The sequence below is a fragment of the Primulina huaijiensis genome, chromosome 1 (assembly GCF_012295235.1).
Source record: "Primulina huaijiensis isolate GDHJ02 chromosome 1, ASM1229523v2, whole genome shotgun sequence".
NCBI classification, from domain to species: Eukaryota; Viridiplantae; Streptophyta; class Magnoliopsida; order Lamiales; family Gesneriaceae; genus Primulina; species Primulina huaijiensis.
In genome coordinates, this window is record NC_133306.1 from 20,281,103 (window position 1) to 20,304,869 (window position 23,767).

General features: G+C 33.0%; 2 protein-coding genes across 5 annotated transcripts; one reads left to right on the plus strand and one right to left on the minus strand.

Annotated features, from left to right (window-relative positions):
- Positions 1–358: 358 nt before the first annotated feature.
- Positions 359–13,874, minus strand: LOC140983142 (protein SEMI-ROLLED LEAF 2-like). Of its 2 annotated transcripts, none has more exons than XM_073450063.1 (20): positions 13,688–13,874; positions 12,846–13,222; positions 12,347–12,421; positions 9,219–9,334; positions 8,560–8,674; positions 8,314–8,442; positions 7,105–7,152; positions 6,020–6,198; positions 5,745–5,941; positions 5,358–5,635; positions 5,067–5,216; positions 4,547–4,966; positions 3,970–4,116; positions 2,994–3,069; positions 2,279–2,406; positions 1,976–2,176; positions 1,745–1,885; positions 1,546–1,674; positions 1,225–1,461; positions 359–516 (listed from the first exon to the last, which is right to left on the minus strand). In XM_073450063.1, exons 2-20 carry the CDS (start codon positions 12,990–12,992, stop codon positions 376–378), a joined length of 3,054 nt encoding a protein of 1,017 aa, XP_073306164.1. In that variant the 5' UTR covers positions 12,993–13,222; positions 13,688–13,874; the 3' UTR covers positions 359–375. The 2 variants fall into 2 exon arrangements, with proteins under 2 accessions (XP_073306164.1, XP_073306172.1); XM_073450071.1 differs by having other exon boundaries at positions 8,314–8,438; positions 8,556–8,674.
- Positions 13,875–19,104: 5,230 nt separating this feature from the next.
- Positions 19,105–23,624, plus strand: LOC140983155 (1,4-dihydroxy-2-naphthoyl-CoA thioesterase 1-like). Of its 3 annotated transcripts, none has more exons than XM_073450082.1 (5): positions 19,105–19,222; positions 19,918–20,111; positions 22,640–22,831; positions 23,155–23,308; positions 23,420–23,624. In XM_073450082.1, exons 1-4 carry the CDS (start codon positions 19,144–19,146, stop codon positions 23,305–23,307), a joined length of 618 nt encoding a protein of 205 aa, XP_073306183.1. In that variant the 5' UTR covers positions 19,105–19,143; the 3' UTR covers position 23,308; positions 23,420–23,624. The 3 variants fall into 3 exon arrangements, with proteins under 3 accessions (XP_073306183.1, XP_073306190.1, XP_073306198.1); XM_073450089.1 differs by having other exon boundaries at positions 23,434–23,624; XM_073450097.1 differs by having other exon boundaries at positions 19,131–19,369.
- The last annotated feature ends 143 nt before the right edge of the window (positions 23,625–23,767 follow it).

The following is a 23,767-nucleotide window of genomic DNA, read 5'->3' on the forward strand; positions in this document are numbered from 1 at the left end:
GTACACATTTCCTCATCACTATAAGTAATCATAATGTTGAACCATGAACAAAACCAATCTTTGTACATGAGAAGGTCGTGGTCTAAACTATAGCTACAAAACCACATCCTAGTAATAATTCACACCTCTGCTCAGGGAGGAAAAGCTCGAATCTAATGTGAACTTTCACGCCATTGGAGAGAAAAGAGAGAGAGAATGATTTAAAGAATCCACTAACTCGGCCAGTTAAAGCCATGTTGCTGGATGGCTATCTTCTTGCCAAATGCTGATCTATATGCTCGGCAGCACAAAGTAATCGCACCTGGACATTTACGTTTATTTGAGCGATATAGTGCACTTATGGCCATAATGGTACCTGATTTTGTCCCATCCGTATCAACATCCGGCAGCTTTCAAGAAATTGTCGTATGGAGTCGATGCTGGCAGTCTGAAGGAGTGGGGATTCTTTTGCAATTCAGCTGCACATTGTGCTGGAGCTCCGGTAACGGATGGTTCACTTGGGGCTCTAGGAACATTCTGATACAACAAATTTCGGGGGCACAATAGTTAGAAAGTAAGTCATGAACATTGACTAAAGCTGTTGAATTCTAAAGCTCAAAAAAATAGAGAAGGGAAAATTACGTGCTTCGACCTTGAATATAGATCCACAATATGAATTCAATCAATACAATCACAACTCTTTTATATAGATGAAATAACTTAAAATAAATATGACAAGAAATATTTCAAATAAATATATCGAATATGCATAATAAGTCAAAATAAATGTTACTGCCATTATAAAAAAGATAATCTGCCATAGAGTTTTAAACAATTAAGTCAGTGTTTCTCGATGATAATTATGAAAGTTTACTGCGAACGTTAAGTAGAAATACGGTAATTTTTGGTGGTTCTGAATATGGCAGTTCAAATTGCACATGTGATTTTGCATCAAGAGTAAACATTGATGTTAAAGTAACTGCTCATGGTCCATCCGTACAATTTGGTAGGGGTGGCAATTTACATTAAGCCTAACCTAAATGTTTGTTATAATTATCGAAATTTAAGGAAAATTTGTAGACAGACCTTAGGAGATACCATGTACGTAGTCTGAGAACTATATGGCACCAACTTTAGCCTAAGATCGATTGGCAGTATAGTATTCACATACAAAGATTAATGTCCGACGTACATGCGTTGTAATAAAAAAATGTGCGCACAAACTTTAGGCATATTTTTAAGTACCTTATGTATATCATAGTCAATAACCGCATGTGAAGCCATTTGCTTGCCCTCTTCATCAGAATTTGGCAAAGATATTGTTAACAAGCTTCCTTGGCTAGGATCAGTGTTAACCAAATATGACATCTTCTGTTGCTTTCCCATTAAAAGTGCCTCACAGTGATTGGCCATTTCCTTGTAAGATGCATCAGGGGCAGTGCTCATAGAGATTCTGCCGACATAATGTGCTGTATCCAATACCTATTTACAAATATTCAAAAATATCAATGCATGATACAGTTTCAAAACTTGGACTGCTGCAAGAAAATTATTCAAGCAACTCACAGATTGCATGAGTTGATCCACACTAAGGAAACTTGGAGATTCGGCCGTTGATTGAGAATCATGTTGGAAATTACTACTTGCGAGTGAATCCGTTAGAGAAGAATCATCAAATCCAATGGTCGAGGTTGCCTGCATTATATCACTAAGAAATAAGATATCAACAAACAAAAATACTGCAGAACTCAATACAATAACTTACCTTCTCTAGGTTTTTAAGACTGCGAGAATTAATTTCATGTCCTTTCTTGGAGCTAGCGATAAACAATTGGGCTCGAGAAGAACAGAAGTCATCAGACACAAAGTCCTTAAGCAATTGCTCCTTTATGGTAGACATTTCAGACTGAACCAAATAGCGATGATGCAGATAATAATCATATAAACAAAATATCACCTTGTCAAAAGGTCACAAACAAGAAATTTAAAGACTTACATCTGATAATATACCCAAGTTTTGAATTATAATTGAAACAAGGGATTCTCTAGTCTGGTCCTCGGTTAATTTTATTTCTGAAAGACAACTAAGAGCAGAAGAGTCATCTTCTTTGGATCCATAAACAAATTCTTGGTGTCCTAAACCAGCTTCAGTTATCTTCAACTTGGAGTCTTCTACCAAGCATAAAAAAGGATCAACCTGACACAAATCCAAAAAAGAAAAGAAAATCAGACATCAATATAAAAGGGACACACAGACATTATAAAAATTAAAGGACCTTAGAACAGATAAGCAACCCACCACTTTATTAGAAAGTGTAGCCTTCACATATGGAAGAAGAGGATGAATGTTGAAAGCCACTGATGAAAATATAATCATAGAAGTTGAGAGCATAAAGAGAGATCTGCGACGTGACAAAGGGAGAGTCCCTGAAAATAATGTAATCAATTTCAGTGGCAAAATTCCTTGCTGATACCATAACCGAATTCGTCCAAACTTGTTTCACCGGAAAATACAATTCTTCATTTGCATTTTTAGCAGATCACCTTACAAAAAATTCCTCCAGTAACTAAATTTACATTATTTCACCAACCTGGTTGAACCCTACCATATTTCATATGAATTATATGTAACTAGTGTTATTATTAAGCCATCTACTGAGTTTAGATTTAAGCACAATGTTCTTAATCATCAAAAAATAGAATTATCAAGTCCAATCAATTGAAAAATTATCCAAATGAATGAGTGCCGTGATTTATAAAAATAAACTCCACCCCTCTACTCATTGATACAAAACGTATGAAAAATGTGGTTCTTTGAAATTGTAGAACTAAGGTGTCCCATTAGATTCGATTAGCATGTCTCCAGATTAAGATTTCTTGTCTATTATATCATCTTTTTATTTTCCCTCCACACCATATACCTACTATAGACAGCTATAGGCAAAAGATGGCACCATATTTAAAAACATCATCATTATCTGCTGCCACAGAATTCTCATCGTAAGAAGGCTCACCTCCTTCTGCAAGAGAAACATGCCTCAATGAAAATGCCAACTGAAAACACTGAATTAGAGCATCACGGCTTGAGTTCTGCACCCACCAAAGAAAACAGTTTCAGAGTTTTAACTCATAGCCCTCTCAACAACATGCCTATTCAAGAAGAAGAAATTGCAAAGGAAGGACTCATTCTATCTCTACATCCTTAAGCCCCTGAATCCCCCACAATATTCCAGCAAGGTAATTTTTCCAAATTTTGAGGGAGAAAATTTAGGATGAAATCATTTAATTATCAATATCTGTGTTCCGTTGCAAGGACTTGTGCTGCGGGTGTAGTTTTATGTAGTTTCAATCATTGCCTTTCCTATAGTTTCTTTGTGATGATTTGTTCACAAATTATGTCCGCTGCAGGTGTCACACTTTGCATATCCTGATTCACCTCTGGGTCCAGATGCTTTCAATGAGTATGGATCTTTACTTGTCCAGGATTATGAGGAGGTTGTTAAGAAATATGAAACAGGGAAGCACTTGTGCTTATTGCTTTTGATCAAGGACTTATCCCAGTAATGACTTGTCTGTATAGTTCCGATAAATTTTATGTTGATTGCTTGGTAACCCATGTTATATTAAGTTACTTGATCATAACATTGTTCAAACCATACCCAAAGTCCAATTCACATATTTTCTCGCATCACTTGTAATGCGGTAAAAAGCAATCTTCCAAAGAGAATGTGCGTATTTAGCAGAATCTAAAACATCATCAAGCCTCAACTTGATTCAGATATAAAAATAAAAAGAAAAATCTTGCAAACATTATTCAGGATAACCCTTCTCCCCTTTCCCAAAACCCAGTACAGCAAAAAAAATACATCTTTAGAGAATTAGGAAAACACATTATTATAGAGAAAACGGAAATAAATATAAGACCGCAATTAAAAGCAGGTTGCAGCAATAATGCTTAATGTTTGAGAAATTACTGGACCTGAAATATACCTTGGCTCGAGAGAACAATAAAATCAAGCTGTATGAATGAGCAATGGCCTCATAATTTCCAGGCACATTCGCAGGAGACAGTGATTGAGTCCAAATTGATGAAAGGAGAAGGGTAATCTGGTGGCTGCTCAGTCTAAGAGGGACACGCTGAAAGTGAAAAGGAAGACATTTGCTTGTGATAGCACTATATATGTATACACACACACATACATATATAATAACATCACTAAGAGACACCTAATGACTACTATATCATTGTTAAACCAATGCGAATATCCATCTCAACTACCTGAACACCAGGGGCAGACCTGGTGGTGGTTGGGGGGTGGGGGGGTCACCATGCTAAAGCAAAAAAATGGAATTTAAGTTGTAACTACTCTGAAATCCCATCTTTTCCCCTTTTTACAATCCCTCCCTCCCTCCCTAGAATATTCCTAGATCCCACCTATTGAACCCATGTAAACAACATTTAATACAAGAAGTTGTAAATCATAGAACAATTTGAAAAAGACTTAAGCCTATCACATCTGACATGTATAAGCTTTGGAAAAAGTAGAAGAATACCAAGCAGGCCTACCGTGTCCTTACTTGACTTGGTCAAAGAATCAACATCTGGCATTGATGAACTTCTTAAGCTATATACCCGACTATATGTAGACTTAATTTTGTTGAACATTCCATTTGTATTGTTTCTATGCTCTACATCCCCAAAAAAATTTTCATTGCTTATCTCAGTGAGGTTTTCCCTGGAAATGCTCCTCTTGTTTCTCAACTTCTCGAACAGGACAGCTGATGAGGAAAACACAGAAACAGTTTTTGAGAGTGTCCTTGGAAACTCAATGTTTTTCTTTGATTCAGACAAAGTTGATTCCAAATGAGGGCAAACTGAAGATGGCACAAGGACAACAGAGAAGATCTGGTGAGCTCCAACTCGGGTTTCATGATCTGGATCCACCATAGCCAAAAGTAACTGCTGAAATAAAGCCTCTGGGAAAGCCTGGATGGAGAACAAAAATACCATACATAGCGTCAATATCTCACCTAGAGAAATGATAAAGAAAAGTAGCTGAAATCTTTTCAATTTTTTAAGAGCTTGCCTTGTTCTGATATGATAAATTTGGCAAAAAAGCAACAATTTGAGCAGCACGATAGACAGCAAAAATGGTAGGTCTAGCCATATAAGTAACACTTGAGTTATTCTCCAACATCGTTGCCATTACATCAAGGATTAGACCTGAATCTCCAACCTGTAATTATATAAAAAGCACCACCACCACGAATTTCAGAAAGTTGGCTGAAGAAGGAAAGATGGCAGTGACAACTAAATGAGTCCACTATAAAAGATAATAGGCATTTGATGAGAAAATATAGAGATTTAGTAATGCCACCTTCGACGACAGTGCTGTAAGACACTCGTCAACCGCCTCATGAAATTTTCTATTCCATTTGATTGAATCATCTTCGAGTGAGTAATGAATACTTTTGCGCAAATGCCTCATGATATCACTTACAGCGCTAACTATAGCTATTGATGACTGGATCTTAGTGAGTCTAGCAAGGGCAGTGACCACCTCAACTATGTCAAGCTGCATGCCAGGTTGCTTAAGAACGCTTTTATGGTCAAGATGCTTGACTAATAATGACAGCAACAAGTGTGTATTTTGCCCTGCACAAATAAAAGAAAGAAATGCACTTGATCAAAAAAAAGAAGAGAAAAATACAACGATCAATCTGAAACAGGTCACTAAATCAAAATAATAATAATTAACTCTGACCAGAATTATCCATCAGAATTTGCATGTCTTTGAGCACAAGAAAAGCGATCCCACTTGCGGTATGCCAGAGGTTTCCATTGTCAAAGTAGCGGAACAAAGATTCTAAAACACGACGCATTGTAGTGGCCTCTTTTCCAAGATTGGCCATGTTATGCAAGCACACTCTAGACCAGAAGCTTGGGTTCTTGGCATCCTCCCTGTGATTTTTAATCAAAATTCAAGTTAAGCATACAAAAAATGGCCAAAGGAAAATCCAAATTGTGCGAAGAAATTACGCTGTCACGTTTAGTTGTCCTTTATCATTAATGATCATTGTCCAAGAAGGAACCTCTGTTTCTGGTAAGGGAGACACATGATCCTCAGTTTTAAGAACTTCTTGCGCCGTATTATTTTGGTTGGAGTTGTGGGACTCCTTATTTGCACCTCCATAATTTTCCAAGACCACTGAGACAATCTGAACAGAAAGATTGAGTTGATAAATAAAATGAAACTGGGTGGGAGGGGATGTAAATTTGAAAATAGTAAAGAAAAAGGACAAGACATGTAACTACATAAATTAGATAACAGACTTTCATAGTATAAACAGATTAAAATGAAAAATGAAGTTGAACAATACATATTTCACCCTCGTTTAACAATAATAACAGCTTAGTTTGATACTTTTGGAGTTAGATCGGAAAACAAAAGGCCAAAAGAAACATAACTTAGAAATAATAAATTCTATTACCAGCTAATGGAGATTGGTACATGTTTATACAAATTATTAAAGAGGTGGCAATGATTGTTGATATCATCAACATCATAAATAATATTTTGAAGCAACAGTCTGGGCTTCAATTCCAAAATGGTTTTGAAATCAGTAAGAGCTCGGTAACATAGATAGATAAAATTAACAAAATTTTGTGCTTGAACACATCGCAATTCAATATCATTTGTTATTTGGGAGATAATGTACACATTTTTTAATGGGTTTGTTTAAAGAAGCATACTTGGCTTTCCTTGATTTGCCTGAAACTTGAAAGCATGGTGCAATCAATAATAACGAATTTTGCCAATAATCTAAAAGTGGTATAGTGGCTATAAATACATACTTGAACAGTTAAGTCAACCTTATTCAAATTGTCATGAGAATTTCTACGAAAGCCATAACATGATAATATAAATTCAATTCAGTGCTCTAACTTCAATTTAAGAAACTGACAAAAATGAACAGAATTGTAGGTAGAAAAACATTGATGGCATAAGAGACAGAGCATAATTAAAGCAAACAAAGGAAATAAATAAGTTGCTTATTTCAGGTTCATTAGGTAGGACAACAAAGAAGAGAAGCTCACATATCTTAAAAAAAGACTATACTTACACAATCAAATTCGACTGAAATGTGGGAGTTTTCACCCATGAACCAAATCTGTACAAGAAGAAAGGGAAAAAAGAGGAACTATTCAATGTCCAAACGAAGACAGAAAATCCCAAAAGAAAGCATATCGATGAAATGTTGAATGGCTGAAAATCCAAGTACATGCGCATGAAGCGCTGAGGTATCACAAATGAAATGAACACCAAATCCATGGCTATCATTCTACGAACAACTACTAAGAAGCTTACAAAAACAAAACCAGTGTGCTCTAAATATGCTGTAAAGAATCCATAAACAAAACCTGCTCTGGTCTAGAACCCAAGGGAAGATTACTAACTGGTAAAAATAGCTCGCTGTTGAGTACACCAAGCATTTACGCTTACAAAAAGTATCAGAAAATAAATTAACGTAGAGACATCTCAGTCACCAAATTCCTTTGGAGTTCTCCCCTTCACCGAAAGTAATTGCCCATTATCCATATATAAAAACATTGATTAAAACAAAAATTATAATTTAATGAGAAATGGCTCGTTTTAAGAGATTATTAGACCATTGACATGAAGTCAAGAATACTGTATGTATAATGGTGTTTTGACTCAATCTCTTCTCCAAATTTACTGTTTATTTTTACTGCATCCATAACAAAGCAAAGCCACAAGCAGCAGCAGCCAACGTTTCAGGAAATAGAAAAATTCATAAGCCACAACATACACTTTCACAAGTATCAATAGAGTATAGTGCACCTAAAGTTGCTTAAGTCACATGGTCAGCACTTCCACAATCAAGAAATGAAAACTTAAAAGAATAATTGGAATATATGACCTAAATCTCAGCTGCATGTCAAAATGTTTTTTTGTTGTTCGTTCATTATAAAATACTGGTTTTAAATTTGACCGGCAACTTGTCTGAAGAAATCCAAATCATAAAAAATGAATGATATACTGAAGGTAAAGTTAAGAGTTCCTGTTCCAAGTCCAACAAAAAGTAAAGAAAAGCCCATCATAGTTGAAGGAAAGAGGAAGAAAAACACCTAAAGAAGCAAGAAAAAATATTGAGAACTGAAGAGTGTTGCCAAGGCTTGCATTTAAATTCTACATATTTTTGATAAGTTGAATTTAAGTAATAAGACTTAATGGACTCAGATTCCTACTCTAATTTAAATCTATCAATTCAGAGGTATTTGAAAACGTAATGAAAATGTATATGCTATACCATAGCACATATAGCTTGCAGTCCAGCCGCCCGTAGATATTCCGCCCTCTTATCTTCTCCCACTTCTTGAGCCAGTTGGCATAGTTTTGGTATAAACCCTTCCAGGTTAAACATGTAAGTTCCATCTTTCTGGAAATAATACCAGATTTGAATAAGTCTAATTTTTATAGTAGGACTTTAAAGAACCCTATCCATAAGCTTAAGGAGCTGATCATCCGGAGAAAAGAAAGAAAGAAATAAACTAGCCTGATTATTCACAAAATCAAACAGAGATTGACATCCAATAATTAATATTTCATCCTGGTTTGTCTGATCGAGCAAGGTCTGCATGATGCTCAGCAGAGTATTTGCAAACAAAGGCCTGACATGAAATGAAATATGTAAATTTGTGAGTAGCACTACTTTTAGGAGACAATATGACAAAAAAGTTTGAAAGCTCATACTTTGCAAATCAAATAAAGGATCGAAACAAGAAGGAAAACATTAAAGACAACGAAAGGGAAAGCCATCAATTTCCGTGTGATAATATTCAGTTCGAAAATTCATGCTGACGTAAATTTTTCCATGGTTCATATTCTATTAAATGTTTAGAAACAACTATGACAATACAAATAATAATATTTCCAGACTTGTTCAGGAAGCTCAAAACACTGTTAACTGGATCATTATGACAATTAAAATTCAGAGCACCGCAATAAAGTTCTAATATTGAAGAAATTAATTATTCAGATGTTATATTACCAAAAATATGGAAAAGGTTCAAAATATATGATCCTGGTCTCAGAATCTTACAAAAACTAAATATAAGACGATGCACAAACTGATTTACCAACAAATAAAAGACAGTCTGTAACAAATACCGATAATTTGGACACCAAACATAAATATAGCAGCAGTGTACGTACATTTGCTCTTTGCATGAAGATATCAATTTCCTGTAAATGCACAAGACTGTTTTCACTGATCGAAAGTTTTCGGCTCTTAAGTACTTATAACATCGTTGCTCAATAGAGCTTGCAATCTGTAATTTGAAAACAAACATAAAAAAAAGTAAAACGAAATGATTTAGAAAGGGAATAAAAGTAGCAGTACTGTGATACACAAAATTAGGATAGTACGTTCGATATTTTGTTTATAAAATGATTATGAGTTATGTAAAGAGCCAAACACAGGCCGAAAAGAATACGATGAAAGAAGGGTGTAAAACATATCATGTTACATGCATCTAACTATCAAGAAGCAGAGTTTTGTGAATTCATTTTAGTTTCTTTCATAGTAAATTATTTCTAAATAATATTTTATTTTTCTTGAATTCTTTTAATTAAAGAATTCGCCTCTATACCCTCTAAAGTGACATTAATCAAATTCTATCGATTTTTCAATCATAGTCTTCTATTTTAAGGCAGAAAGAGGATTTGTTGGAACATTTTAAGTTTTGGTGATTGAATAAGGTTGCTGATCTAAATGATAACTACAGAACCTAACCAAACTGAATTTAAGGAGGAAAACTGAATTAAGAAGCCTGATTGATTACAAAGCCAGAGTGATCAAACATAAGAAGGATACTAATAGCCAAACCGATTCTAGATGGACTGATGAAGCCCAACTAACTGTCTATCTAGTTGATCAGTCAGACCAAATCCATATATTCCCTAAAGAATCAGTATGATTAAGGATCAGAACTCAACTGAAATATTAGATAAAGCTTTCCGTACTAACAATCACTGAACCTTAAACAGAATGTCAGGTTTCGGCGCACTACCAGAACATGTCAGAAATGACGATGACATGGAAACAACGACATCTGCATTTGAAAATTGATATATTTTGAAAAGATTATCGTTGCAGATTAAAGCTATAAATAGATCAGTTGTACAAACTCTGAGTTAGACAATTACACCATCTATCTTTGGATTATAAAAGCAAACTAATCTTCTTCATAAAAGCTTTCCGAGAGTCGAATTGAAATAGCCAAAACATGATGATATATCATTATTTGATCTTTTTGAGGATCAAATTTCTGTTTAGAATTTCTCTGTGAAATCTGTGTAATTGAGAGTAAGAAGTCTTACTGTTCAAAGTATTTAGATTGAAGTTCTACCAAGAGTTTCAGTTAGACATTTTTTAAGTCCCACTAAAGTAGGTGTTTCAAATTACTTGCAATCACCAAAGTTTTTTAATGCAAACCTTCCGTGATGAAGAAGCGGTGACGTAGGAGTTTTGAAATCTCCGAACATCTAGAAACAACTTTGTGCTTATTTACTTTTCAGTCTACCTTCCTTAATGATTTTCTTGATAAGCCATTAATTCAACCAGTTTCAGTAAACTTGTTTCTGCACAGTTCCCACTGATTGACTCACCCAACTGACAAGAACAAAGTTTCAGTGTTGCTAACACAACCGAAATATTTTGAGATAAATTTATTCAATGCCTCAAATTTATTTTCGATCCTAACAGGAGCATTGGCAAGAGAAAAAAACCTGAGGGCGTTGGGATAATAAACTAAATTTATATAAATTTCTATCATTTATTCCTCTAGTTAAACAATGAAACCTACAAAATCATTTAAGTCATAAGGTCCCCAAGCGCCAGCTAATCATGAGATTGTATTCCTATCAAGCTATCATAAGGCTGCTGCCAGTAAAAATAGTTAGCTCATGCAAACTTGACAAAGATTTTGTTGAGTGAAGAAAAACAAGGAGCACTTAAACATGATGTGTGAGGGCCAGGCTCCCAGTATAAAACCCAAACCTCCTTACCGTTGGGGAACTTAAAGGGCATGTAAGTGGCGCTTCGATGTAGGGATAATGGCTGCCATTAACAGCCATTATTTAAGAATTAATATCAGAAATAAACCCTCTTGTAACAGTCAAGTTATGGAAATAATAAGAATTGAGACAAAGTTAAAATTACAAGTGAATTCAGCACCTATAAATACTCAACAAATTCCCATGAGAAATTTTGTACAAATACTCTCTGCAAGTAATAGCACTATTGTTATTTCTGCCTAAGCACCAAATTCCCAACAAAGACAAATCCAGCAAAGAAAAGCTCAGTGTTTCTAGCTTTCTTGTTTTCCCAAACACATTCTTCTGCTTCAACTGACATTTTAGCCACAACATATAAGAGGTTTTCTGGTTTAAAATTGTGCATTATGATTTAAACCAGGATGACTTATTACATGTTTAAAAACTTGAATTTCTAGACTGAAATTTCTGGAACCAAAGAGTATCAACACATTCCTAGTTTTCATTTTTTTTACCTACGTTTTCATTTTTTTTTACCGACGTAGTGGGTTATGTGTTGATACTCTTTGGTTCCAGAATTTTCAGTCTAGAAATTTAAGTTTATAAACATGTGACGGTAGGAATTCATTGTTTTGAGCTAATACCAACCCTGACACAGAGGGTGAATCCGTTGTTCTAACCTCGCCTCTGGAACGGTTAATTCTATATGACTTATAATCAGTAGCCATGCAGACCTATACACTTTGCTTTGAAACAGGATAAGGCAAATTAATAATCCTTCATACTTTTTTTCAGAACCGGCTAAGGCTAATTAAAGCTTTGTGTGCATTTTGTTTTTGTTCTATTTTCAAAATGTTGTATAGTTGTTATGTTTTCTGTATAAACATGTTTTGTTATAAAATGTTTGTACTGGAAGGAATTGGCTCTGAATGATTTCCTTGTAACTCACCTCTTACAACCCTTATGGCTAAGTCATGTAGTTGCTTCATAGTTGCATAACTATTGGTACTTTTATCCTTTTTTTTCTTTGTTGTGATTATCTTTCCAGAAAAATTGAGAAGCTATGAATTTCACTTGTTTTCCAAACGTAACAAACTGTTCCAGTATTTTGATGTAATAATAGACTAGTTTTTCGCACTTTTGTACTTGTACGATTCAGTTTTCTTGAAAGTTTAATTTAAATTTCGAAAATATTGTCAAACTATGAGTTTTCTGACTTGAACTATGCTATTTTTCTTGTTCATGTTATTAGATTGGAAACGAACTTTATGCCAGTGTAATAATACCTTGGGGATGCGCAAAGGATTCTTTGCAGCATATTCACATAGTTTGCCAATCTTTCTATCATTTGGTTCTTCTTCCTGTAATGTGAGTAAAAAACCGAAATAATTTAATGGCAGCGAGTATGAAAAACAAAAGAGAGACACTAACACCACCAAGCCACAAAATATAATCACTCAATTGATGCAAAATTGTTGTTGAAGAAACTACATCCAGTTTTGGCTTATCTAACATAGGGTAAAATTCATATCACCACCTTAATATCCAATGTTTACTAGGATTAGCATTTCACAATCAATGTAAAAAACCTCCAAATCAAGACCAACTTTTATAGCATTGGTCAGCCACGGCACTTCAAGTTAAATATGTGATATGACTACAGCCAGAATCACAAATTTAGTAACTCACATGATGCAAATTGACCTACAGATACTAAGCTTTTAGTGAGAAATGTTTAAACAAACAATTTTAATCCGAAACACAACATTAAGTGATGATACAGACCTGGGACCGAGGAAAAATATCCGCTATCAACTTCTTGTACCTCTTCACGGGCTGCCTAGACCTGGTTCGCAATGAGGGGCAGAAGAAACAAAGGCTGCCACACGCCGGTAAGATTTGTCTTGACATCACCCCAGATACAGCGCTCATAATATCGCCAATCAACAGATTTTTTTTCCTCACCAACTCACTTTAAAACTTCGATATTTCCTCTCCCTTCCAACAGATTTCCTTCTCTATTTCTCGCCAACTCACTTTCAAACTTTGATCTTTCCTTTCCCTTCTATATTTAATGTATATGAGAGATTCTTGAAAATCATGAGGAGAACTGGAGGGAAAGGAAAGTTTGTAAGATCAGGGGAACACTTTCCGGTACCAGCCTACAGAATCCCAAATTCAAAGACACCTCAAGTCAAAACCTCATCAAACCATTTCAAAGTACAAGGTTAAAAATCATCCAAGAAAATGGGAATCTCATAAATCTTCCGAAAATTTCATTTCTTATAAATGTATCAGGTGTCAATATCATTTCCAAAACATTCGATTCTTATTCAAGTATCAAGAATATTAAGCGCAGACATCACCATTGACAAAACATAAGTTTATGGGCATGGCATCCCACGCATCTTTTTAAGAAAGCAATTACCAAAAAAAATTCAAGAATCTTGCTCATATAAAAAATATTAGTTATCCATCGATTAAAGAACATTGATCATGCGAAGAAAACATAAAATCATTCACAAACATGACATTACAGACATCATTATCGAAATTTAGAAAAAAAACAACAACATATGTTGTCGGGTTTTATCTTGACACGAAGAATAATGTCGTTTCAATTTTACCTTCGGATCAATCCCGGTAATGGGCAGACCTGTCAGGCTTTTGACCCACCAAAATTTTTCCTAATCTCTACGGGTTCCCGAATCTTGTGACTTCTCTCTCTCCGCCTGCCTGTTCTTTTTCCCTCTAAAATATATAACTACATGCGTGTATATATGTGCGTACAGGGGACACGACAGACGGACAGTTGAATCCAACGAATTCTGTCATAAAGTTTATTATTTTTATTTTCAAGAAAAAAACTTTAATAGTATTCCCTCAAAAACTTGTATAGTTTTAATTAAAAAATATATATCTGTTACTTTTAATTTTCTTCTGGGAAACATTTTTCAAATTTTTTTTATCATTTCAATTCAAGATTTTCGTACTACAAAAAATAATTACACCAATATATTTTATAAGATAATTCATAACTAAAATATAATATATTTTAAATTTTCACATGGCTAATTTTCAACTAAATAAGAATCATCTTTAATTTAATTTTTAACAAGGTTGGCATTAATGATTGAGTTGGGAGGATCTTAGGTGGCATTAATTGCCAAAGATCATGGCAATTATTTAAAAGTGCTGCCTCTTACTTGAATATTTTTGTAATAATAATTGTGTTAGCTAATTGACATAGATATTTCCTTCTTAATTTGATTATGTTTATCTAGTTTTATTAGTAATTTATGCTAATTATTAAGTAGGATCAAAATTAATTATAAATTATCATACTTCTTTATAAATTTGAAAATACAGATAAAAGTATAAATACTTTGAGAATTCAATGCAAAATGATTGGTACATAATATGGTAAAAATAATAATGATAATAATAATAATAATAATAATAATAATAATAATAATAATAATAATAGATGCAGAAAGATAATCTGAATGTGTTAAAATGCACTATATTTATTTAAAAAATGCTTCTCATGTACTCAATGCACAATCCGATCTAGTTGATGAAAATTTAATGATTTTAAGGTGAATTCGAACCCGTCTGTTCGTGAGATCGTGTCACAAGAGACATACTCTTTATCAAATATTATCCACTTTTAATTTCTCACTTTTATTTTCAAATATTACTTACTCTAATTTTTCTCACTTCTTCATTATCTATAAATTTAATCACTTTTTTTTAAAACAGAAGTTATTGTAATTTTTACTATTATCATGGTTATGGGACATAAAAACTTATTATTTTTTATCATAACCATGATATAATATTTAGAATTTAGAATAATTTTATCAAATTAACTCAAATGTATTTTAATTACATTTTTTAAAATAGAACCAAACATATATTTTTTTTCCTCAACCTCTATAAAATCCTGAAATAAAACCAAATAAGACATTTAAACTTTTATGTGCAGTGAAGAAGTGCCTGAGTTGTATCAACGGTGGTGTCCCAAAAATTATTTAGTTTAATATAATACCAAATAAACTTTTATATGATGCGATATGCACAAGTAAAAATCATCTATCATAAATTAACACCCAAAAATACATTTTTACTTCTTCCTAAAATAAATTTCCCAGAGATTTAAAAAAACAAACAAACAAACATTGCGTATTTTTTGGTTTGCTGCTTCCATCGATCTCAGTTTATAATTTTCAGATTCAAAAAAAAGATTTTGTATATTTTATTCTAACATAAAAATACAATTTAAAAACAGCAAACATGTAATTGATCTGTCATACATATTGCGAATAAAGTTGGAATTTATTTTCAAGAAACATATCGATTTATTTTCAAGAAACATATCGATTTCGAATGTGAATCAAATATATTAAAAAAATTGAATGTATAAATTTGAAATTTTTGGTCAGTTCTTAGGCTATGTCAAATCGGAAGTGAGTAGCAGCCACGCTATAATTTTTCATTGTTTTGATAGAAAGAGAGATTAAAAAAAACATTTAATCAACTTGTTCATACAATTAATGCAAAAACTTATGTTAGACGATCTCACGGGTCGTATTTATGAGACGGATCTCTTATTTGGGTCATCCAGGAAAAGTATTACTTTTTATGCTAAGAGTATTATTTTTTTTTATGAATATGAGTATGGTTGACCCGTTTCACAGATTAAGATCCGTGAAACGGTCTCACATAAGACCACTCTACAATTAATATGTTGAAATCCGATCCACCACATAAATGACTAGGTTTGCAACAAATTTAACACTTATGTGTTTGAGTAGGTCTCTTGTGAGACGATCTCACGAATCTTTATTTGTGAAACGGGTCAACCCTACCGATATTCACAATAAAAAGTAATACTTTTAGCATAAAAAGTAATATTTTTTCATGGATTACTCAAATAAGAGATTTGTCTCACAAAATACGACCCGTGAGACCGTCTCACACAAATTTTTGCATATGCTGTGTTTTTACGATTTGGAACTAATTATCAAAATTTGTAACCCAACAATAGGCATGCTTACCGGGTCAAGGGTTCCGGTTCCAGACCAGTTCCGACTGGTTCCGGATGGTTCAATCTTGGAACCAATCCAATCTTGGACCGGTTCAACGACTTTTAGACCGGTTTCGGTTCGGATTGGACTGGTTCTGAGTTCCTTGACCGAATATTATTATTTTTTATATATAATTAATTTTATTAATGAACATTTTTTATTCAGTATTTTGACTGGAAACAATACTGAACAATCATAAAAATAAAATAATTGAAAGATTGATTTTAAAATTGAAAATCTAAAGTTCATCACGATTTATTAAAATATATTTTGAATATTCCGGACCTTCATCAGAACTTGAGCTTTGAAATTCATCGATTGCGCCAGAGGTCCTATTATTTTTTTCGGCTGCAAACCAATCTTGTAGGCATGTTAGCATGGAAAGTGTTTCTAGCTTTAAATCAGTTCTTTGTTCACCAATGATCCTTCCACATACTGAAAATGCTGATTCGGAAACACTGGATAAATTTTAGAATTTACTTTCCACCAATCAAGAACAACGAAAATTCTCCGTAGTCTCAATATATTGGCTTAGATAAATTTGAATCTCATTGTAATTGGTTGTTGTCACCGANAAAAAGAAGATATGGACGCGATGACTGGAAAACACTAGTCGAATCAAACGGAATTAAATTTAAAAAATTTCTTCTTCCTGTTGAAACTAGATGGAATTCTTTATATCACTTGCTTCATACTTTATTACGTTTTCAAGATTTAGTTACTCCATATCATAATAATATTGCGATACAATCTTTAATGCTAACTGACGATGATTGAAATATTTTGAGTAAATGTGTTTCTTTGTTAGAAATTTTTAAAGAAGCAACCGAATAATTTTCTAGCATTAACTATCATACTTCAACGATGTTTCTACCTTTGCTTTTCAATATGTTTTATAAATTTATTGAATATCTTGATGATTCTGTTATGCGTGATTTTGTTTCAAATATGGAAAATAAAATTTTAAAATATTGGGAAACTATTCCAATTGTGCATGATTTAGCAACATTACTTGATCCTACTCAAAATCAAGGAGGATTAGATGTTTTTTTAATATTATGCTAAATTTCTTCGGAAGAATGTTGACGATCAAAAGAAGTCAATCATGCATTCTCTCCAAGAATTTGATTTGTATGCTAGTGAACAATGTGATGAACCGAGTGCGCAGCCGACATATAAAAGCAAAAGTGGAGCACTGAACTTCTTTCAAAGTTTGAAACGACAAAAGTTCAAAGGAAAATCGGTGACAACAACCAATTACAATGAGATTCAAATTTATCTAAGCCNTACGATTCTAAATGATCTAGCGCTAAAATTCTTTTTTGCATAGTCCAAGTTTCGTCAATCCAATGACATGTAACAACAAGATATGATTCATATTTTAAATTAGTCCAAATATCAGTTGTCAAACTAACTCTACTAGAAATATTTGAAAGATGCGATTTAGTGTTTCTTTATATTCTTTATAAATATCAAAACAATATTTTTTAAGTATGCGCATAGAAATATTGTGAAAACCAGGTTGAATTGTATTAGTAAATTCAACAAAACCTTCTTGTTCAGCTATTATAAAAGGTCGACAACATTTGGTAACAAACTTTACGATGGCTTTCCGAAAAATTTCTTTTGTAATAGTGAAAGCTTTACCACTTGAAGGATTAATTTGTTGTGTTGGTTTCCTATCGAATGGTTGTAGCGTATCAGGGTCAAGTTTATGTACCTTAACTAAATATGTTTTCAAAGTGCCGGTACGACCAGAACCACCACACATTTTGTAAGAATACCTCGTTTTGCAAATTTTACAAACAGCAAAAGAGTTATTCGTACCTTGTTGTTCAATATCAAAGTGATCCAAAACTTTGCTTCGCTTTGCACGGGTTGTCGTCGTGCTCGTTGACATTGTATTGCTTGTTCGAGTAAACGATGACGTCCCTACATCTTTGTTGGGGAGTTCTATGGCTTCTTCATCCTCGTGACCAGGTTTTACTTCATCAAAGTAGGGATGTAGCCAAAATGTTCACAAAAGTCGGGAGCGTATTCGCCACCACCACCACGACGGTTTGAAGATGATGCCATTCAAATTCGAATTATTTATATGAGTAAATTGCGAAATAGTAAATAAATAACAATAAAAATAATAGTGATTATAGATAAAATTATAACACAATTATTGAATATATTTGGAGAAATGATAGCAAAGAAAGATATTGATTGTATATAAATGAAAAGTTGAGAGAAAATTGATATGTGAAATATAAAAAATGACTTGTATTTATAGGTGATTTTTGGGGGTAAAAAATAATTATATTTGCAATTTGGGGGCTCAAATTGCAAAAAAAAAATGCAGATTTCAGTAGCCGTCTGGGTTATGGGTGCGTTTCGGGTCGGTTCCGGATACGGTCAGGAACCAGTTCAAAACCAGATCCAAAACCGGTTGAACCGGTTCAAAACATGCTGAACCGGTTCAACCCACCAACCAACGGATTGTACATGGTTTCGGGTCGGGTTCTTTCATAGCGGAGCTGGTTCCGGGCTTAACGGACCGGTTCCGGGTCGGTTCCGTCTCGAATCGGTCCGTTAAGCATGTCCACCCAACAATATCATTGTCAATTTTTAGCATAAATATAAAGATGGGTTGTAATCAACAAAAATATATTGTAAAAATTATTTTCATTCAAACATTTATTTCTTAAATTAAAATAACTAGATTAATTAATAAAGATATAATATCTCTGGTGGACAAATGTGACCTGACCACTTGGAGTCAAGAAACTATTGTTCTATTTGACTTGTTCCTATTTGGCTATTTGTAAATAGAGATTTTTAGTTAAAATGTTTTTGTCAAAGTTTAGAAGTCTCCTCTCATTTAATGCATGAATTATAAAATATTATTATAATATCTTAGAATTAAATTAAAATAATTTAAAATTTGGCTCTGAAAAATATTATATATATTTTTTAATTCGTAAAGCCAACCAAATTCATGCCCACATATGACAGTCAAAGTTTCGATTCGCAGTCCCGTGATTCACCACGGCGCTACTGCGGCGGCGCTCATCAGCGTTGACCGATGTGAGGCTCTCTCTCACCTAATTCGACGGCTCACCATTGTATATATTTTGGTTCCTTCATTTGCAAATGGTGGATGCCTTTTTGCTTCACTCGTTTTGAAGCTGTATTTTCTCTGAACAAATACGCGTTCACGATACCGGATTGCTGGTGGGTTTTTTTTTGTATCTCTATAAAAATCATTTATCTGCGGATATCAAACTTTCTTTTTCGTGGTTGAATCGGTATACTAATCGGGATTCGGGACTAGTTTATGTTTGCGTTTGGGATTTGAGCCGTGCTATTTTTTTTCCCTGATTTTTAACTTTTACGTTATTGAATTGTCGATTCTTTTTTCCTTTTTGCTATGGATTTCAGGCATCTATTTTACATTTTGAGAGACTTTTTCTTCTGCGTTTGCAAAATTTTGGCTTTTAGCTTTTGCGTTGTGTAATGAATGTGATTTTTGGAAGTCTGTGAAGCTTTCCTTTCATGGTTAATGAATACTGAACCAACGCTACCAGCTTAAACGTCTAAAAAGTTGAGATGAACAAGAAGCTGGGACTTCAATAAGAGATCTAATTGAAAAAATTTAGGATAAACATCCATATTGGATCAGAATTCAAACTGTGATTGCCTTTTTCAGTTTAAACATCCATATTTGATGGTATGAGAATTCCATTTTGGATCAGAATTCAACCTGTGATTGCCTTTTTCAGTTTGGAATATTTGTACAAGAGCACCCGAAACAAGCAACAGGCAAAGAAGGATGAACCCACCACCGCCACCTACCGGAGGACGACCAAATACAGAGACTTTGGATGCTCCGCTTCACGCAATTGGATTTGAAATAGATGACCTTTCACCTCACAAAGTTTCAGGCCACCTTCTGGTCACTTCAAAGTGTTGTCAGGTAACACTCCTTATACTAGCTTATTTGTTACTAGACGTGCACACTAATTATATATGATATGAATTATATAGAAAGTTAAAATTTCAACTCAAAAACTTATATTATTGACAAATGCTAATAAACATAACATATAGAAAACAATATGGATTAAAAAAAACTCAAAAAAATGTTTATCCATCCACACACTAAATATTAGGGAGAGTAACAAAAAAAGACAATTTAGATGAAGATGAAATGATGCAGAATATATAAATAATACATCATATGTCAATTCAAATTTATAGTTTGACCACAATCATTACTATCATTGCAACATCTCACTAAATATATATCTTATAAATAAATAGTAGGTACAATAAGGAAAAAATGGATGACACAACATTTTTAAAATAGAAAGAAAACTACAACCAAACAAATAAATAAAATGAATTGTTCTCTCTTCTTTTGCACTTACTCATATCCAATTCTTTGAGAGAAATTTGATGCCAAAACTATGATACCAAATGCAATTTCAAGAAAATATCGAAATTTTCAATCTTAAGTCCTTAATAATTTACAAATACTCCAAACAACAATTGCAATAAAGTTGAGCTTTTGTGAGTTTCAAATAAATTAAAGCGAGAAATAATTGTTATAGAATGAAATACTTTTTTTTAAAAAATGAAATAGCATGAAATATGACATAATTAAATATTATAATCAAAGAAAGAGAGGAAAAAAGTCAAAAGCACATAAACATAACCATAAAATATGGTTAATTAGTATTAATTATTAATTAATTGACTAAATGTGAAATTACCACATATGTTACTTGATAATGAAAATAAGTAAACATGTGAAAGATAATTATGTTCATTCACAATCGAAAAACTTTTCCATTATCTAAACTCTTATTATGCAATTCTTTGAGATAAATATGATGTCAAAACTACGATACCAAATGCAATTTAAATGAAATATCAAATTTTTCAATCATAATCCTTTAATAATTTACAAATTACTTCAAACAACAATTGCAATAAGGTGTAGCTTTTGTGAGTTTCAAATAAATTAAAGAGAGAAAAAATGGTTATAGAATGAAATATGACATAATTAAATATTATAATGAAAGAAAGACAAAGAGAAGAAAGTCAAAAGCACATAACCATAACTATAAAATGTGGTTAATTTAGTATTAATTAATTGACTAAATGTGAAATTACAAAATGTGTTACTTGATAATGAAAATAAGTAAATATGTGAAGGGTAATTATGTCCGTTCACAATTGGAAAACTTTTCCATTATCCACACTCTTATTATGCAATTTTTTGAGATAAATTTGATACCAAATGCAATTTCAATCATAAGCCCTTAATAATTTACAAATACTCCAAACAGCAATTGCAATAAAGTGGAGCCTTTGTGAGTTTCAAAGAAATTAAAAAGAGAAAAAATGGTTATAGAATGAAATAATTTTTTTAAAAAAATGAAATAGAATGAAATATGACATAATTAATATTATAATGAAAGAAAGACGAGGGAAGAAAGTCAAAAACACATAACCATAACCATAAAATATGGTTAATTAGTATTAATTAATTGACTAAATGTGATATCATCACATATGTTACTTGATACGACATATGTTACTTGATAATGAAAATACATAAACATGAAGGGTAATTATGTCCGTTCACAATTCGAAAACTTTTCCATTATCCACACTTTTATCATGCAATTCTTTGAGAGAAACTTAATGCCAAAACTATGATACTAAATGCAATTTCAAGAAAATATCAAAAATTTCAATCATAAGCCCTTAATAATTTACAAATACTCCAAACAACAATTGTAATAAGGTGGAGCCTTTGTGAGTTTCAAAAAAATTAAAGAGAGAAAAATTGGTTATAGAATGAAATAAATTTTTTTTTATAAATGAAATAGAATGAAATATGACATAATTAAATATTATAATGAAAGAAAGTCAAAAGCACATAACCATAACCATAAAATGTGGTGAATTAGTATTAATTAATTGACTAAATGTGAAATTACCACATTTGTTACTTGATAATGAAAATAAGTAAACCGTTCACAATCGGAAAACTTTTCCACTATTCACATTTTTATAGGTATATAAATTTTTTGTTATAAAGATATCTTCGAAGTATTAAATTCTTGTCAGGGCATCTCCTATTGGTTATTAAACTTTTGTCTACCATTAAATACCAAGATAATGAAGTCTAATCCTTCTATTCTGCAGTCACTTCATATTTCATTGAAATTTGCCTTGTGTGTTAGTTCCTCAGACTTTGATGTCCAATACTAGACCGACATGCACGTGTATGCTTTGTATGTTGTTTCTGGATCTATGTTTCATGGTCTACGGCATAGATATGTGTGCACGTGTTCAATTATACAATTTTTATTGGATCACCTCCCATTATTTTCCACTTTTGGAATTAGTAGTTTCTAATAACTTCATGACATCACACGAGTGATTGGTGGTTGAGTTCTTTGATTGAGCATTTGAGATCTGGATATGCAGCCATTCAAGGTGCTGCATGGAGGGGTCTCGGCTCTGATAGCTGAGGCTCTGGCAAGCATGGGAGCTCACCTTGCATCAGGGCTGCAGAGAGTGGCTGGAATACAACTCAGCATCAACTATTTAAAGAGCGCGCAGTTAGGAGACTTTGTCATTGCTGAGGCTACACCAGTCAACATTGGCAAAACCATTCAGGTAGAATTTTTTTTTTAAAATGAGTGGTGTTTTGTCGTACACTTGTACGCCTTGAATATCAATTTGGAACATGGATTCCTAGGTCTTAGGGTTATATGTGGGAGGATATGTTAATGTAAAATTATTGTTTGAACTACATAAAGTTTTTGGTAAAACTAATTTTTTATCCAAGAGAATATCCTGAATGGTGTACATATATTCAGATGAAAATTAGTGCAACCTTTATTTTGAATAGCATGGGGCTAGGTTAGTAATTGAAAATGTGTATATATTCATGCAATTCATCTGCTCTAATTAAGAATGCCATGGAACTTTTTGAGCAGGTATGGGAGGTGCAACTTTCGAAATGTGATCCCTCCATTCCTGAGAATAAAACACTAATTGCATCCTCAAGAGTTACTCTTTTTTGTAACATGCGTATACCTGAATCTGTTAAGGACGCACCTGAAAAGTTCAGAGTATATGCGAAATTATAAGGTATGCCTTGTATTTATGTTCTCCCAACATTCAACACAAGTGGTTTGACATGCAGAAAAAGAAACTTTGAAAAGTAGCTAGACAATCAAACTTTGCTGATTTTTGTTACAGATTCTTATTTCCAGATATACCACACCATGCGGAAAAAACAGATTGTTTAGCTAGATTCATCAAATACTCCGTCCTCATCATTTAAAAGTCGTTAGAAAACTCTCAAGCTCGAACAAAATATTTGTAATTCAGAACATTTTCCGCTTGAATAAAATTAGATGGTAGATATTGACAACTGTTTTGTTTTGCATTTTGTTTTATTCAGCTATCTATTAAAAAAATAACCTCAAATATGCAAACAACGGTACCATTGTATCAATGAGATATAAGTAGTCCTCAATCATTGCTTATGAATTATGATACAACAGATTCATATTCTTTAAATAAATAAATAAAAATGAATATTAT

Coding starts and splice junctions, on each gene's coding strand:
- LOC140983142 (XM_073450063.1), bottom strand. CDS start 12,992: ATGAGCGCTGTATCTGGGGTGATGTCAAGACAAATCTTACCGGCGTGT. Junction 5,942..6,019: donor GGACAACTAAACGTGACAGC/GTAATTTCTTCG, acceptor TAAAAATCACAG/GGAGGATGCCAAGAACCCAA. Junction 1,462..1,545: donor TGGATCAACTCATGCAATCT/GTGAGTTGCTTG, acceptor ATTTGTAAATAG/GTATTGGATACAGCACATTA.
- LOC140983155 (XM_073450082.1), top strand. CDS start 19,144: ATGACAGTCAAAGTTTCGATTCGCAGTCCCGTGATTCACCACGGCGCT. Junction 19,223..19,917: donor GCTCATCAGCGTTGACCGAT/GTGAGGCTCTCT, acceptor TGCCTTTTTCAG/TTTGGAATATTTGTACAAGA. Junction 22,832..23,154: donor ACATTGGCAAAACCATTCAG/GTAGAATTTTTT, acceptor CTTTTTGAGCAG/GTATGGGAGGTGCAACTTTC.